The sequence below is a fragment of the Achroia grisella genome, unplaced genomic scaffold, assembly GCF_030625045.1.
Source record: "Achroia grisella isolate CSIRO2021 unplaced genomic scaffold, CSIRO_AGI_Agris_v1 utg640, whole genome shotgun sequence".
NCBI classification, from domain to species: domain Eukaryota; kingdom Metazoa; phylum Arthropoda; class Insecta; order Lepidoptera; family Pyralidae; genus Achroia; species Achroia grisella.
In genome coordinates, this window is record NW_026712977.1 from 1,183,776 (window position 1) to 1,198,207 (window position 14,432).

Below are 14,432 nucleotides of genomic sequence, written 5' to 3' on the forward strand. Positions count from 1 at the left end.
TAAATGCACGCAACCTGCTTAGATTAGCAGGGGTGGAAGTAATGTAAAGAACTCTAATTAAAATAATATAAGTTACTCGACCTCGACCTATATAAAAGAAATCGGATGAATATATTTTTTCTTTATTCAGTACAAACTAATAATCTTAAATAATTACAATATTAAATATAATACCGCGTTAATAGTATACCGTGAGTTTCTTTAATAATATGAGTGTATTAATTAATTAATCACTTACCTTCAGCCATCTGTGCCAGCTATTGTCACCATTACCTGGACAGCGCTGCCTCCCTAACTGAAGAAACCTGGCAAGCGTCGTAATTGCATTAACTTATTATCTTTGTCACAAACTTTACATTTACATTACCAGATATTAATTTTGAACTCTATTCTCTACGCAATAGAATGCCTAGTTACGAAGTCATTTGTACAGTAACTTGTAAGATAGTTTTATTTGGTCAGCAGTTTGCTATTATGTTAGTGTGTCGTGACCAATACTGTTGTTTGGAATTACGATGCATGTATTAATTATCGTGATACTACATACATAAAAAACTGATGATAAGTGTAATCGATTTTCTTAGAAGGAACGAAAGTACGACTTGCAAGAACCGTGGGAGCATTTGTTTAAGGCAAAGTATAAAGACCGCCTACATGAAGAATCCTACCTGTTTTGATATTAAATAAATTTCTATTAAGTTATCAGTATGGATACCTCAATCTAATGTATCTGGCACTAAATATCTTGCAATGTAAGCTATGTTTCGGTTGAAGATATAGCAGTGGAATTACAGGGATATTACTCCTTAGTCCTCATGAATAGCGGTTTCCGACCATTTAGCTTAAGGTAAGACTTTGCATCGCTTTGTGTGTCTACCACGTGTATATACAAATAGATCGACATGATGCCTACGGCTACTTTTTACCATTGCACGACATCAATAGGGAATTTGTATCCACTTACTGGAACCTATGTGGTTTCGGACAGATTTTGGTATGAACTACTTAGCGAGGTTTTCTAACAAGACAGATAACAGCATGGGGTTTTTAAGAAGGATATTAAGATTTTTTAAAGGTCGACAATGGCACGTACCACCCCTATGCATCCATAGGCAATGGCAACCGTTTATCATATTAGTTGGGCCGTTTATGCTTGTTTCCGCTATTATTACCATTGTAGTTCACAAAAGAAAGAATGACAATAAGCGACGTTGTATATTACTAGCGTTTTATGATGAAGTGTAGGCACTGTTTATGTGCAGCAACTGTATTGGTCAGGTGGGGTATAGGATACATTGCTGTTTCAACCACATAATAATAGCAACGCGGGTATATGGATTGCAAGCCGTAATGCGTAAAAGAGCTGCATCACTGATGTTTAGAATTCGGGGTAGCACAAACAGCATCCTAACAACTGTTGCGAGTATACTTGATTGTCCGCTCCAGAGGCACTGGATATCGTTGCATTGTGGACCCAGTGCTTCTGGACGTGGACACAGATATATGAATTAAATATATCTCTGTATATATTTAATTAATATATCTGTGTATTTAATCATATATCTGTGTATTTATTATAATTTACTAAAATAGTATTATAAGTTTTTACTAACACAATATGGATGTAATCCGAATTAAAATAAATAATAATAATAGCCAGTGTTCAGTGGTTTAATTATGTAATGTTGTTGATTTTTTTTCTTCTTTGAAAGTCTTGGTGGTCTTGCGGTTTCGCATACCGTCTTAATTTCCAAGATCATAGGATCGATGTTCGCGCGTTACAAATAATTGTATTCCTAAGTATGATTGTTACTGACCTAAGCTTTTTCTATGTATAATTTGTATGCATTAAAAATGTATTTAAGTTGTCTAGCTCCCATAATAAAAACTCTTCTTATTTTGGGACTACATAGCACTGTGTAAATTACCCTGTCTTTTTTATTATTATATATGATTTATATATTAATTTTGCAATTGATATGAATCACAGTTGCATTTGCCAACTGTTTCTTATGTGTATTTCACTTGTATAGTTTTTTCTAAGAATGTTTATGTAATGATGCACCCGCCTATAATGGTATATGCTGGCGGGGCACCAGTGTAGAGTGGAAGGGGAGCATAAAGTCAGATCAGTTAATCCATCATGACTTCAGCTATTCACGATATTATCCAAGGATTACCGTAGTGTCCATTACTAAAAATCCCCTCTCTCCTCACTAATAATTTTAGAAATAAAAAGTGATATATATAATGCTAATTAGTCAACATAACCTCGAGATTAAATTAAAGGCAAAATTTAATTGACATTTTTAGTAACATTTACATCATTTGACATTTGTAATACATTTTATAAAAGTCTTAACATGAAAAATAAAGAAAATAGATACACGAAACAAATATTAACAACCTACGAAATTCACACAACGGCATCTAGATTTAGTAGAGCTTGAGTTATGTATACTAGACAACTAATAGAAATATTTAAATATATTTACTTTCATAATTATATATGATATACACAGAAAACGTCCTCAAATTCATCATCAATCATATTCAAACATTTTGTATTTTTCAATATGATTGATTCCTCGCATGTTTCCAACGTGCGAGGAAATGAACCTGCACTGTGTTTAAACCACTTGATCAACGAAGATAACTATTACATTACTCGATGTTGGACTTGATTACACCCGCCCGAGTTACGAATTTCAGAGGAATTATTAATGTTAAAACTCTGTAAACTATATTATCGTAAAACTTTAAAAGGGCCGTATAGTAGTATAGTAAATAAATAACTCCTGGAAAAATCTTTACCAACCGTAAGTAACCTCAATCTTAACAGTACATCATTATATGTACTTCTAGGTCATATTCAACAAGATCCATATAGCAACGTAACACGACAGAATACATATTCATGACAGAAAACCAACCAAATGTGACAGGCAGTTCACAGTCTGCATGGGTTCGTCTGTCTTACGTAGTTTTGCCGGCAAGCAGCTTACTTTATAACTGTGTTCCGGGCTACGAGGAATATATGACAGTTAAATTGCATGATACGAGGCATGAGACTTTTATACTGAGTATTTTTAGCGCAAAAATATCACCGTGAGTACATATGATGTTGTGATTTTCGTATTGCTGTTGATGGACATATATTCGAGTTACATAAAAAATATTTTTTGTTAATTTAATGTCTGATTTTTTTAGATAAAATATTGCATGTTTTTTAGTTATAAATATATTTTAGTTATACATAGTCTTTTAGTTCTGGTTTCACGGCATATTTCATCTGGATCGTCTCTGACAGACAGTCCGATATATTATATTTATAATATAAGTATGGATTTTAATACTTCTGTTTTTGGAAACGGCCTCCGTGAAGGTAAACACATATTAAAGATAAGGAACGGTGCTAATTGCTTGCGATAAAATCTTGATGTACACATACATATATAACAGTACAATTACAGATAAAAACAAGAGATATACAAAACAAATACCTAATATTAAGAGAGTTTTATGACTTGTCAATATTCACATACATTGTACGCTGTTATATAATTACATAATGATAACTTAAATGATACTCTTTGAAAGTAAAACTTATTCATGGAATGTTGATAATTAGCGATTTCGCTATAATTACAATTTTTGTTTCAGTAGCAAATTATAATATCAGCGTATCAAGCATTCATAGAATACTAAGTTGTCTTGTTTAACAATGCACTCATAAACAAATAAATGCTTGGTATCATCGAATGGATACACGCCTTCTAATCTTACAAACCACGTTAAAAAAAAAGGTAGATGGTAGAATATTTACTACATTATTCTGTATCTTAAATTACTAAATTATTAAGACTAAGATGCACGAAAGCTTATAACTTTATGAGTATTATATAAACTAATATAGCCTATGTCACCCTAAAACAGTGATAGAATTTCTCAAATCAGTGCGGTGATCTGCAGTTTACTTTCCTAATAATCAAATCTCTTCCTTTGTTATATTAGTATAGAAATGGCTTAATGGAGCGTATTTTTTTTACTTACATAACTGACATAAATATGTAATACATTTTTTAAATGCATACATAATATACATAGAAAACAGGAGATTTATTTTAGACAATCTGCAGATTTTGTAAGTTGCCATATTTTTAATAATATAGTATAATATGTAATCTACCCATAAGCCCTTACAAATAAAATAATAATTATTAATAATCACATTAATGGATGCAAATGTTGGCAGCGTGTGAATATTCGAATTCGCTTTCATTGGAAGTAAGACGATAGACCTGGTGGTTTGGTGTGCGTTATACAGTATTATGTACTTATTGTTATTTGGTATATACGTCCAATATTAAATTGTAATTTCATTCGCATGTAGCTCTCAACTATAAGTCTGTATTGTAACAAAGGTTACCCAACTGAATAAAACCTAGCGTGCTCCTTTTGTCTTGGCCTTTTATTTCAACTTTGTTACTTTTGCTGCATCTATGCTCAGAACATTTACGACTGACTGAATTCTAAAAAGATTTGTTATATTTATAAAAATAATTTGTATATTATATTAATATATTCGGAGTGGTCACCCAGTCGTCCTATGTAGCATAACAATAATTCGATTAAATTTTTAGTTTGATGGCTGTTAAAGTTTTATTAAGAACTAGCTACTCAACTTGGCTTCGCACGGGTGTACATGTATTATATATATATATAAACCGTCCTCTTGAATCACGATCTATTAAAAAAACCGCATCAGTATCCGTTCCGTAGTTTTAAAGATTTAAGCATACATAGGGACAGACATCGACAGCGACTATTTTATACTATGTAATGAAGACAAAAACGAGGAGCTATAGAATTGGAAATCTCTCCCAGCGCCAGTATTTCCTATCAAAAGTCAATAGGCACTTTTTGAACAGCCAGGGCTGTATCATCGCCATCATTGAGTTGAGAGGCATTTTCAAATGTAAATTTATGATGAACATAATGCTTAACATTCCCACATTTTACTACATCCTAGATATATTAACTCGTAAATAGTGAGCCTACCGCCGTCTCTCGGAATCATCTTGTTTGTTATCTGTGTTTTTACCACCAGAAATCCAGTCTGAAAAATTAATTGACACACTATTTTTTTGATGCTGAGCAAATTTTTAGCAACAACATATGGACCTAGGTCGATAAAGCAGGCATTATGATTATTCGACGAAATATTATTCATAAAAAAGATTAAATTGTAAGGTTTTATTAACATAGATGATCAGAAAGCTGTCAATATTTATTTCAGACACATTTGTCACAAAGACAATACTATTGACATAGATATTTTTGATTATTTCAATTAAGATTTCCATATTTTACGAGTTTCTTATATTTATTAAATTTATTTAATTAGTGAAGTATTTATGAATTGAGTGACAATGAAGGTGAGTTATTTGTAACTAATATTGTTGTTCGATTTATTGTAGTTATTAAAAAATCCACATTATTAACGAACAATATTGGCTATTTATTGCTCAGTGTGTAATATTTTTATATTAAGACAGTGTGATTACTAAATCTATACTTACATAAATCAATTAATAATATAGAAAATCGTTTAGCCGTAATACTTGCGTACCATATACTTTTACTGCTGTATCTAGCGAGATATAGTACACTATGATGTTGTGAAGGTAGCTTTGTAAGTTTTGTTCTAGTTTGGATAGCGATCCAAATTTAAACAAAACTTACAAGGCAGACTACTGGCAGGCTAGTGAGATTGAATGAATAATTAAAATATTTATTTGTAGACAAAGATGGTAAATAGTTCTATACGTTTTTAAAATAGTACAATCGTAATGCATATCTGGCATACAAAACAACTACAAGATATGCAGTAGAAGTACCCATAGTATATAACTATAGAACCTGTAGTGCATCTGACTACAGGTTTACAATAAGATACCAAAGGATATATTGGAATTACCCTTAAATAAATTCGAAACATCTGTTAAATCATATTTACTGAGCAAGGCCTATTACTCACTAAACGATTACTTGAATGTTAATGTATGTGAATTACATTTAATGTTAGACATAGACACCTATATAAATACCTATGCATTGTAAATAAACTGGATTTAAAAAAAAAGTATATCAATTGAGTTTCTTGCCAGTTCTTCTGTTGTTGGCATGTTGCTTGGCGGCTGAAATAAGTGAGACCGAGGTAAAAATTACAAGATAAGATACAACATTTCAGTCGTCGGGAATGGCAATTTGAATTTGTATTTCATTTAGATAAATACGATTGACGACCTCGCTGATCTAGTGGTTTAGTACACCGCCTTACTTCCGATGGTCGCGCGTTCGATTCCTCGTACGACACAAACATTACTATTCCTGATTATGATTCTTTGTATCGGTCTGGGTATTTTTCAAGTAAAATATGTACGTATTTACAAAAAAAATGTATCTACCTATTTGTATCAGTTATCTAGTACCGATAACAAGCTGTAGCTTAACTTGGGTCTAGATGGCGTTGTAAATTGTCCTGAGATTACTATTATTCAAACTTTTTATTTATAATAAAAAAAGTTAATAAGTAAACAGATCGAAAAATCGGTGCAGATTGCTAGATTATTGTGAATCTGTAGAACGTGTTATGCAGCTTATGAATAATGTAGTGAAATCAAACTACATTTCAATCCTGTATTCATGACTCAAAAATGCATGTGCTCCTATGATGGGTAAATATGGAATCCAATATTTGTGTTTAATATTTGCATCCAATATTTGATAATGCAAACGTCTTTATAATCTTTGAATGCATTTTAATATCATATGAATATTTTGAAAACGTTGTAGTGGAGAGGTTTAACGACCCAACGGAGATCTCAAAGGTCGTGAATTAAAGTCTGGTAGTCATCGAAAACCTTTTATATTTCTGATGGAAACATCATTAACAAAATTAATTATTTCTAGACGGTGGTAGACTTTCCTTATACTATGTTGAATACAGATGTATCCAGGGGAATGTAGGCATGTCAAGTGCAGCGTACATCATGACGACGTAGACTGTTTGAATTAGGGGAAGGAGTTTAGTAGTAATGGGTGTGAGCGAAGGTTATAATGTTATAAAGGTTATAATGCAAGTAAATATTATTATGGAGAGATAGTAGTGTTTTGGTTTAAATAGTGATTCATTACGTATAGCAAAATTAGAACAAACGAAAATAGGAAACATAATAGATATTATAGACAAAAAACAAACCTACATAAATATTCATTTTCTCTCCGACTAAAAATCTTAATATGTAATGGTCTGTTATTTATTATCACAAAATTTTACATGTTAACACTTTGATTTTATTATTACTATGTAAACAATAGTAAGTTTAGATATATACTTTATTTAGGACAATTACCTCCATCTAGGCCCAAGCACAGTTTGTATTTTGGGTGCTAGACAACTGATATAAATACATTGTAATAATATACTTATCACGACTACAAATGCTTGTACAGTGCGAGAAATCGAACCATCGGTAAGACTGTATGTTAAACGCACCAGACTACCACCTAGACCAGTTTTTTTCCCAACTTCTCTAATACTTTTGGCCGCAGCTGGCCACAGCTTCACCGCATGATACGTATCTTGCTTCAAACCCGTGGAAGGACTTATAGAGCGGCTGACGGCCAACTTCCACCTGACGGATACGACTAATCTGAGGGCACTGTTAGGGGTTCGAGTAATTTCGATCCCCGTTTGAATTAGATGGGGGATCGATCCGAGGGGACGTATTATCGTCCACTTGTGCCCCGTCAGCATAAATCGTTGGCGTGAGCGGATATGGGACAATAATTGTGAAGGCGTATTTATGGTATATGATTTCCAAGTTTATCAACGCAGTAAGCAGAGTTCTTAGTAAGCATTAGTGGTTTCCGAGTGCAAGGTTTGTATCTTGGCCAAGCCCATGTAAGAAACGGATTTGTTATGGGTCTAGGCGGCGTGGGTTGAGCGTAGGGTTGCCAGGAGTTTCATATCCTATCGAACGCTTTGATGTTCAGTATGATAATTATTTAAAATTCAAAAATTTAAGTTTCCTCCGAATATAAAAAAGAACCTTTAATAATTTATAGCTTAGAACAATTTCAAAAAACCGTAAAAACAAAAATGAAGATCAATTTTTCAAATAAAAAAAAAATTATCAATCAGTTTGTGAGTATGGATAGATGTTTGTTACTCTTTCACGAAATAACTACTGAACAGATTTTGATGAAACTTTACAGAATAACACTTAGGCTATGGTTTAAATATATATAATGTAAATTATACGAAATATAATGACGAATGTCAAGTAAGTGTCATGCAGACAAAGTTTCAATTACACGTTGAACTACATCCTTTGGTTACTATTCGGTGTTATAATATATCTCAAATAACTGACAGCCCTGGCGCCGCGCTAGATGTACATTATTTGATTTCTCAAAACACTATGGTGTTGTGTTTTGTTGAGCCAGCTTTACATGTTGTTATGTGATATTTTGTTATCACAGTAGCTGCACCTACGGGTTCCTACGAGTGGGATTCGCAATAACAACAGATTTGCTTAAATCAACTGTTTTGCGTGTGAAGCAATTAGACGGTGGTCTAGCTGTTCAGCACATTCCTAATGGTCGCGGATTCGATTTTTCACCGGACGCAAATATTTCTATTCATATAGTAGATATGTTGTTTGTATCGGTTTGATTCCTTCATAGTAAATATGTATTTTATGAACAAAATACAGTACCTATAACAGAAACTAGGTCTAGATAACGCTGTGAGAATCGTCCAGAAAAAAGTAACAGATAATTTAAATTAATGTAAGAGTACATTACTATTTTTATAAACATTTTTCTGCGCTAAGGAAAAGTTACATTATTATTCATAATAGGATTATCGTAGTTTATTGTAATATATCGGTGTATAGTAAATACAAACTACAAACTAGCGCTAAATAATTAGAGTCAAGACGTAGACATCGCCGCGAGATGTAACTAGTTTATTAGTAAAATGTGCTTACCCCAGCTACTTACCCCAGCTCCGCACGGGTGTACATGTATTATATTAATAAACCTTCCTGTAGAATCACTCTATCTATTACAAAAAAACGCTTCAATATACATTGTGTAGTTTTAAAGATTTAAATATACAGGTACAGACAGCGGCAGTGACTTTGTTTTATACTATGTAATAATGATGATTTCTCCACTTAGAAATATGTAATAATTTGTATACAAGGTCAACAGAATGATCAACATATCCTGTTTGGAACGCGAGGGCTATGCTCTCATCTGTCAAATAAATATTTAAAAAATGCAAAACCTAGATTACCAAATAGACAGCTTTTAGAGCATAGCGAACAGGTAAAAAACGTTACTTATTGATAGAATAGAATATAAATTAGTATTGGAAAAAAATTGGGTCGGACACTCACAATGAGGGTTCCGAAGAAATAATATAAAATGATAAATACGGTATGGTGTAGCTTTTTAATGTAATGATTGGTTATTTATCAACACGCGGTAGTTTTCTAGAGGACTAATGAGGTAATACTGTTCCTTGTAATTTCGCTGCCATAGGCTGGCTTCGTCTTAGTCTTAGACGGTGATGGGACTTTACACAAAGGCAACATCTTTTAAATACCAAGAAGTAGACCATAAATTGGCGTATATTAAAATGAGAATTTTTTTTTTGGTTATTATAATTATAACATCAGACCAATTAATAGTAATTATCTTTATACATTTATATCACTCTAGCTGCTCCCGCGACTTCGTCCGCGTGGAATTAAACTTTAGTAGTAGCCTAAGTTACTTCTTATTACAAACACAACCTGCCAAAAAAAGTCCCGTCAAAATCGATCCAGCCATTTCAGAGATTAGCCGCAGCAAACAGACCGACAGACAGACAGACAAAAATTGTAAAAAATGTTATTTTGGTGTATGTACCGTATTTATATTCATGTGCTACAATATACTCCAATTTTATTTAATGTATAGAGTATAGATTAAATTAAGCTTGTAGATGGATTCTTACTATTTTTTAATGAATGTACCTATTAGAAATGGTTTTATATTTTTTCTTTAATGTTTACATATACTTATATTTAATACTTGGAAATCATTCAGAGTTCCCACTTCAGACACATTACAGATAACGAATGCTATTACATTTTACATTCTCCATCATAATTTGGAAACGATCGACATAAAAGAAAATAAATATCGCTTTTACAATGTACCTACAAATGAACCTCTTATAATAAATACATCATTTGAACTAATCGGATATGTTGCGATATTTCTAGTACCATTTGAACGATTTTACAAAGAAAATAAACATATTCAAATCTTTCGTTTCATCGAACATACTGGAAGAGACAGCATCTGTTAATTTTCAATATTTAGGATATTAGAAGTTCATGAATAGTACGGGGTATCTAAATGCTTGGTTTTATATTTTCAGTTAGGAACCCTAAAAAGCAATTGAATATGAATGTTAGAAACTTGATTTTCTGGAGTTAGATTCACAATCTGGTAGTACGTGTGTTAATTTGAACAATATTACATAATTATTATAATAGTTGACGCGATGTAAATATTTTTAGAAATGTAAATGAAATGAACGTGATGCCCATATATGAAATAATAATACATAGTTTTGCTATATTTGAGCGTAGCGTAAGCATTAGCATACATTAGCATACCCTTTATAGTAGACATAAAAATAATGGATTGTATTATGTCCACAAAACAATCGACTTCAATACCATCGGTATATGTACATATAGCAGGTAGAAGGTAGGTAGAATAACATGATTTTACAAGGAAGATTTTGGCACCAAATCGTGTTTTAATACCTCTGTCTTATATATTAGCTAACTGACATTATACACTGCGTTTACATTTTAAAAGGACCTATGGGAGTGAAAGCTTGCTGTCTTATTCTTCAGAAATAGCAACTTCGACGTTACATAATGATATTATATTTGTGTAAATGGGTGACGGTTGCCATATTCTATGAAGTCATTAGATTGTTTGTTATGTAAAAAAAGGTAAAGTTCGTTGAGCAATTTAAAGCCAGTTTGTTGTTAGTGAAAAAAAATAATCATAATTGTAGAGCGGTTCTCTGAATTCAAAATATCTAAACCCTTAATCATGTAGGATATATTAACTTATGCAAGGTAATTATATGCATTAATTTTATTCCTTATCGTCCAGTTCATTCTACAGATTCAATTGAGAAGTTATAATAAAAGTTGTTTTATTCATTTAGATAGATAGATTTATATTTTTTTTAGACTTTCATGCTTTCATGATACCTATTGTCATGAAATCCTAAATGAAACTATTCTCATGCATGTTTGTCATTTAAGTAATTGTTTAGTCAATAGAAGTTTAAGATTAGTAAGTATATATATATTATTTATTAAATTAAAAGCTTCTATATATTAATATAAGAAGAAGCTTTTTATATATATAGAAGCTTTTAATTCAAGAATCCAGTATGTCATTTGGTATATTATTGTAACGTAATGTTGAAACTTTGAAGTACTAATAATAAAATATTTTCTATTTATTATATTACTACAGGTGTATTTTATGAACATATGTTTAAACATATAATAAAAGAAATAATATATATATGAGGTATACACTGTTATCTATTAGTAAATATTGTTCTATAAAAATCATGATAATCTATTGGCTTCAAGCTATACAATTGGATATCTTTCTATGTTTACTTGGAAGTAACAATGTACCATTCTAAACACGATATCTATATTTAGACCACAAAAACTTTACCCAAACCAAGAGGACGCATCGAACCATCTCTCAAGACGTCACCTTCCCTGGACCAAACGATCAGCTCCCCGAACATACCTGCAGACTGCTTGCCGGTCATCACCGTCAGAAAGGGTACGGAAAGTGCTGACAAAGACCGATCTCCACTTGAAGGCCATTCTACTTCAGAGTCTGGATTGGTAAGTATTAAATATTATTTTTTTAAACCCAATATTATTAACATTTTATATACAAAATTTGTATACTGTCACGACCAATGACGACGATTTATGTTAATTAATGCATCCAGGAGAGATCGTCGTTGTATAGAGTGGGAGAACGGGGCAGGATGTTGGTAGTAATGGGGACTAAAATGGCTATTGCTAATATTATACACTGTAAGATCATCTCTATTCGATTCCATCTGGAAACCATCTTGTTTAATTCCTGGTAAATTTGCTACGATAACTAACCTAACTTTATTCTTATTCTATCATCTTTTACTGATGCCCCGTCAGTGTATACCATTAGAACAAGTAGTGGACCATTTGATCATCTATAAAAACCTATTATCTGTTGAAATGAATAGTACCACGATACCTCGTATCTTCCATACTCACTGAGTTCACTGCCTAAATTACCAATATTTTTTTACATAACAGAAATGAGTATGGTGCCTTGTAAAATGAAATAGCAAAACTTATTACCTTCAGATTGGCTTACAGAAAGATAAACAACATGACATAAAGGAAGAATTCGGAATAGACACACTGTTTAATGTCAAAAACCAGATTCTATTGTCGGATATCTCGGGAGACATGGCGCAACAGTCATCAAGCCCTATCAGGGATAGTGTGAAGAGATGTGCCAGGATGTTTATGAGGAAAGATCACGGGATAGAGGGATCAAACAAGAAAATGAATAAAGGAAAATGTGCCTGCCCTAATTTAACTAAGGTGGTTACATAATAATTATGATTTATTTTATTTAACAATATCTGTATATATATAAGAAATATGAACTCTGATTTATAAAAATATAAAATGTATGTTCCATTAATGTATACAATATTGTTTCATTATTTATATTATTAAACGCGTCTTAACACGAACAATTTTATGGTAAATATCTCTCAGTCAGCTCGTGACCACGGCTAGTGCGACCTAGACAAAACATCGAGAGTGGTAAATACCCGTACCTTTTTTTGCCATAAAATTATTCGTATTATGACCCGGTTAATTATATAAATAATGTATATTAATTACGAATGTTTAAAAATAACTATTACATTGTTTCAGAAATCCAGATCAAGTAAGTGCATAAAGCAGATAGATAGACAAAGTTTCGCTAAGCTTACAAAATCGCGACATGTGAGGTGTTAGGTACTTGAGCTTGTATTAGAACTTTGAACGGATATTTGCATTTTGCCGGCCGGTATCGGTTTTTAAGCTCATATCAAAGCGATCAAACTTGGAATGTGTGCATAGCATGCTCCTCTAGTCCAAAGTCTACACTGCCTGAGCAGTACCAGCGAACAGGTTTACCAAGCATATCTGCTAGATACACTTCTGTTTGCGTCAACATGTGTCCAGTGTGTGCTGAAGCACTACAAATATGTGCTCAAACTTATGAAGCTGTGTCTAGTGTTGGAGTAATGGATATAGTTTTCATTGGAATATAATATTAAATGCAGATTAAAACTATGACACCAACAACAATGTTGATGGATTTGTTCTCTGGCTACGTTATAATCGAGTTTATATTTAGTTATTATTTATAGTCAACCTCAGTAGTCTAGCAGTTTAATATAACTACTTACTTCACATAGTCGAGGTTTGATTATGAGCATGAATTACAGAAATATGTATTTACGTATTTGTATCAGTAGGCTACAACCATAACAAAGCTCTGCTGACTTTGACTCTAGATGGCGTTCTGTGAATTGACAAAAATATTTTTTTTTTATTTATTAATCTTTAATTTATTAATCCGGTGCAATAAAGTGAAAAAGGTTTTACAATTGTTAGAGATCACCAAAATCACGAATGGCTTTTTACATTAATATAAAATAGAATGCTCTTTAATTGCATAAAGTACACCTCGAGTTCAATAGCTTATAGAAAAACAAGTATTAAAATAAAACAAACGTCCCAGATTATACAAAACAACAATGTATTTCAATAGAATCAGTTTGCGGGTTACAAATAAGTGATTCCCCATTATTATTATGAGGCGTTAGGCAACGAGTTCTTTGTGACATATCTTGACATAATGGAAGTGTGTAAGTATGTCGATCTTGTACTCATAGTAAGAAATACCTATGTATATATAGGTAATGGTGGCAGTTTTTGGCATGATGATAATAGAATTACCGTCTCGGTGGTCTAGCGGTTGAGCGCACCGCTTTACTTTCGATGTTCGCAAGTTCTATTTTCGCACGATGCAAACATTCTTGTTTCTTATGAGTGTACCGGTTCGGGTGTTTTCTATGTACATTATGTATGCACTTAAAAAAGATATGTTTTATATCTTTCAAGTACCCCAGAACAAAAGCTCTGCTTAGTGTTTGTATTGGTCTGGGTGTTTTCGATGTATATTATGTATGAATT

At 32.3% G+C, this 14,432-nt stretch overlaps 2 protein-coding genes across 2 annotated transcripts in view; one reads left to right on the top strand and one right to left on the bottom strand.

Moving 5' to 3' along the window:
- Positions 1-289, bottom strand: part of LOC131849180 (beta-alanyl-dopamine/carcinine hydrolase) — a 46,980-nt gene extending 46,691 nt beyond the window's left edge. Inside the window, exon 1 of the mRNA XM_059199183.1 lies at positions 239-289. Within this exon, the coding sequence (XP_059055166.1) occupies positions 239-248 (10 nt within the window). The 5' untranslated portion in view covers positions 249-289. The remainder of the gene's footprint in view (positions 1-238) is intronic.
- Positions 290-5,432: 5,143 nt separating this feature from the next.
- LOC131849122 (paramyosin-like) overlaps positions 5,433-14,432 on the top strand; it is a 38,221-nt gene continuing 29,221 nt past the window's right edge. The window contains exons 1-4 of the mRNA XM_059199116.1: positions 5,433-5,438; positions 11,829-12,023; positions 12,549-12,779; positions 13,122-13,134. Coding sequence (XP_059055099.1) covers positions 5,433-5,438; positions 11,829-12,023; positions 12,549-12,779; positions 13,122-13,134 — 445 coding nt within the window. The remainder of the gene's footprint in view (positions 5,439-11,828; positions 12,024-12,548; positions 12,780-13,121; positions 13,135-14,432) is intronic.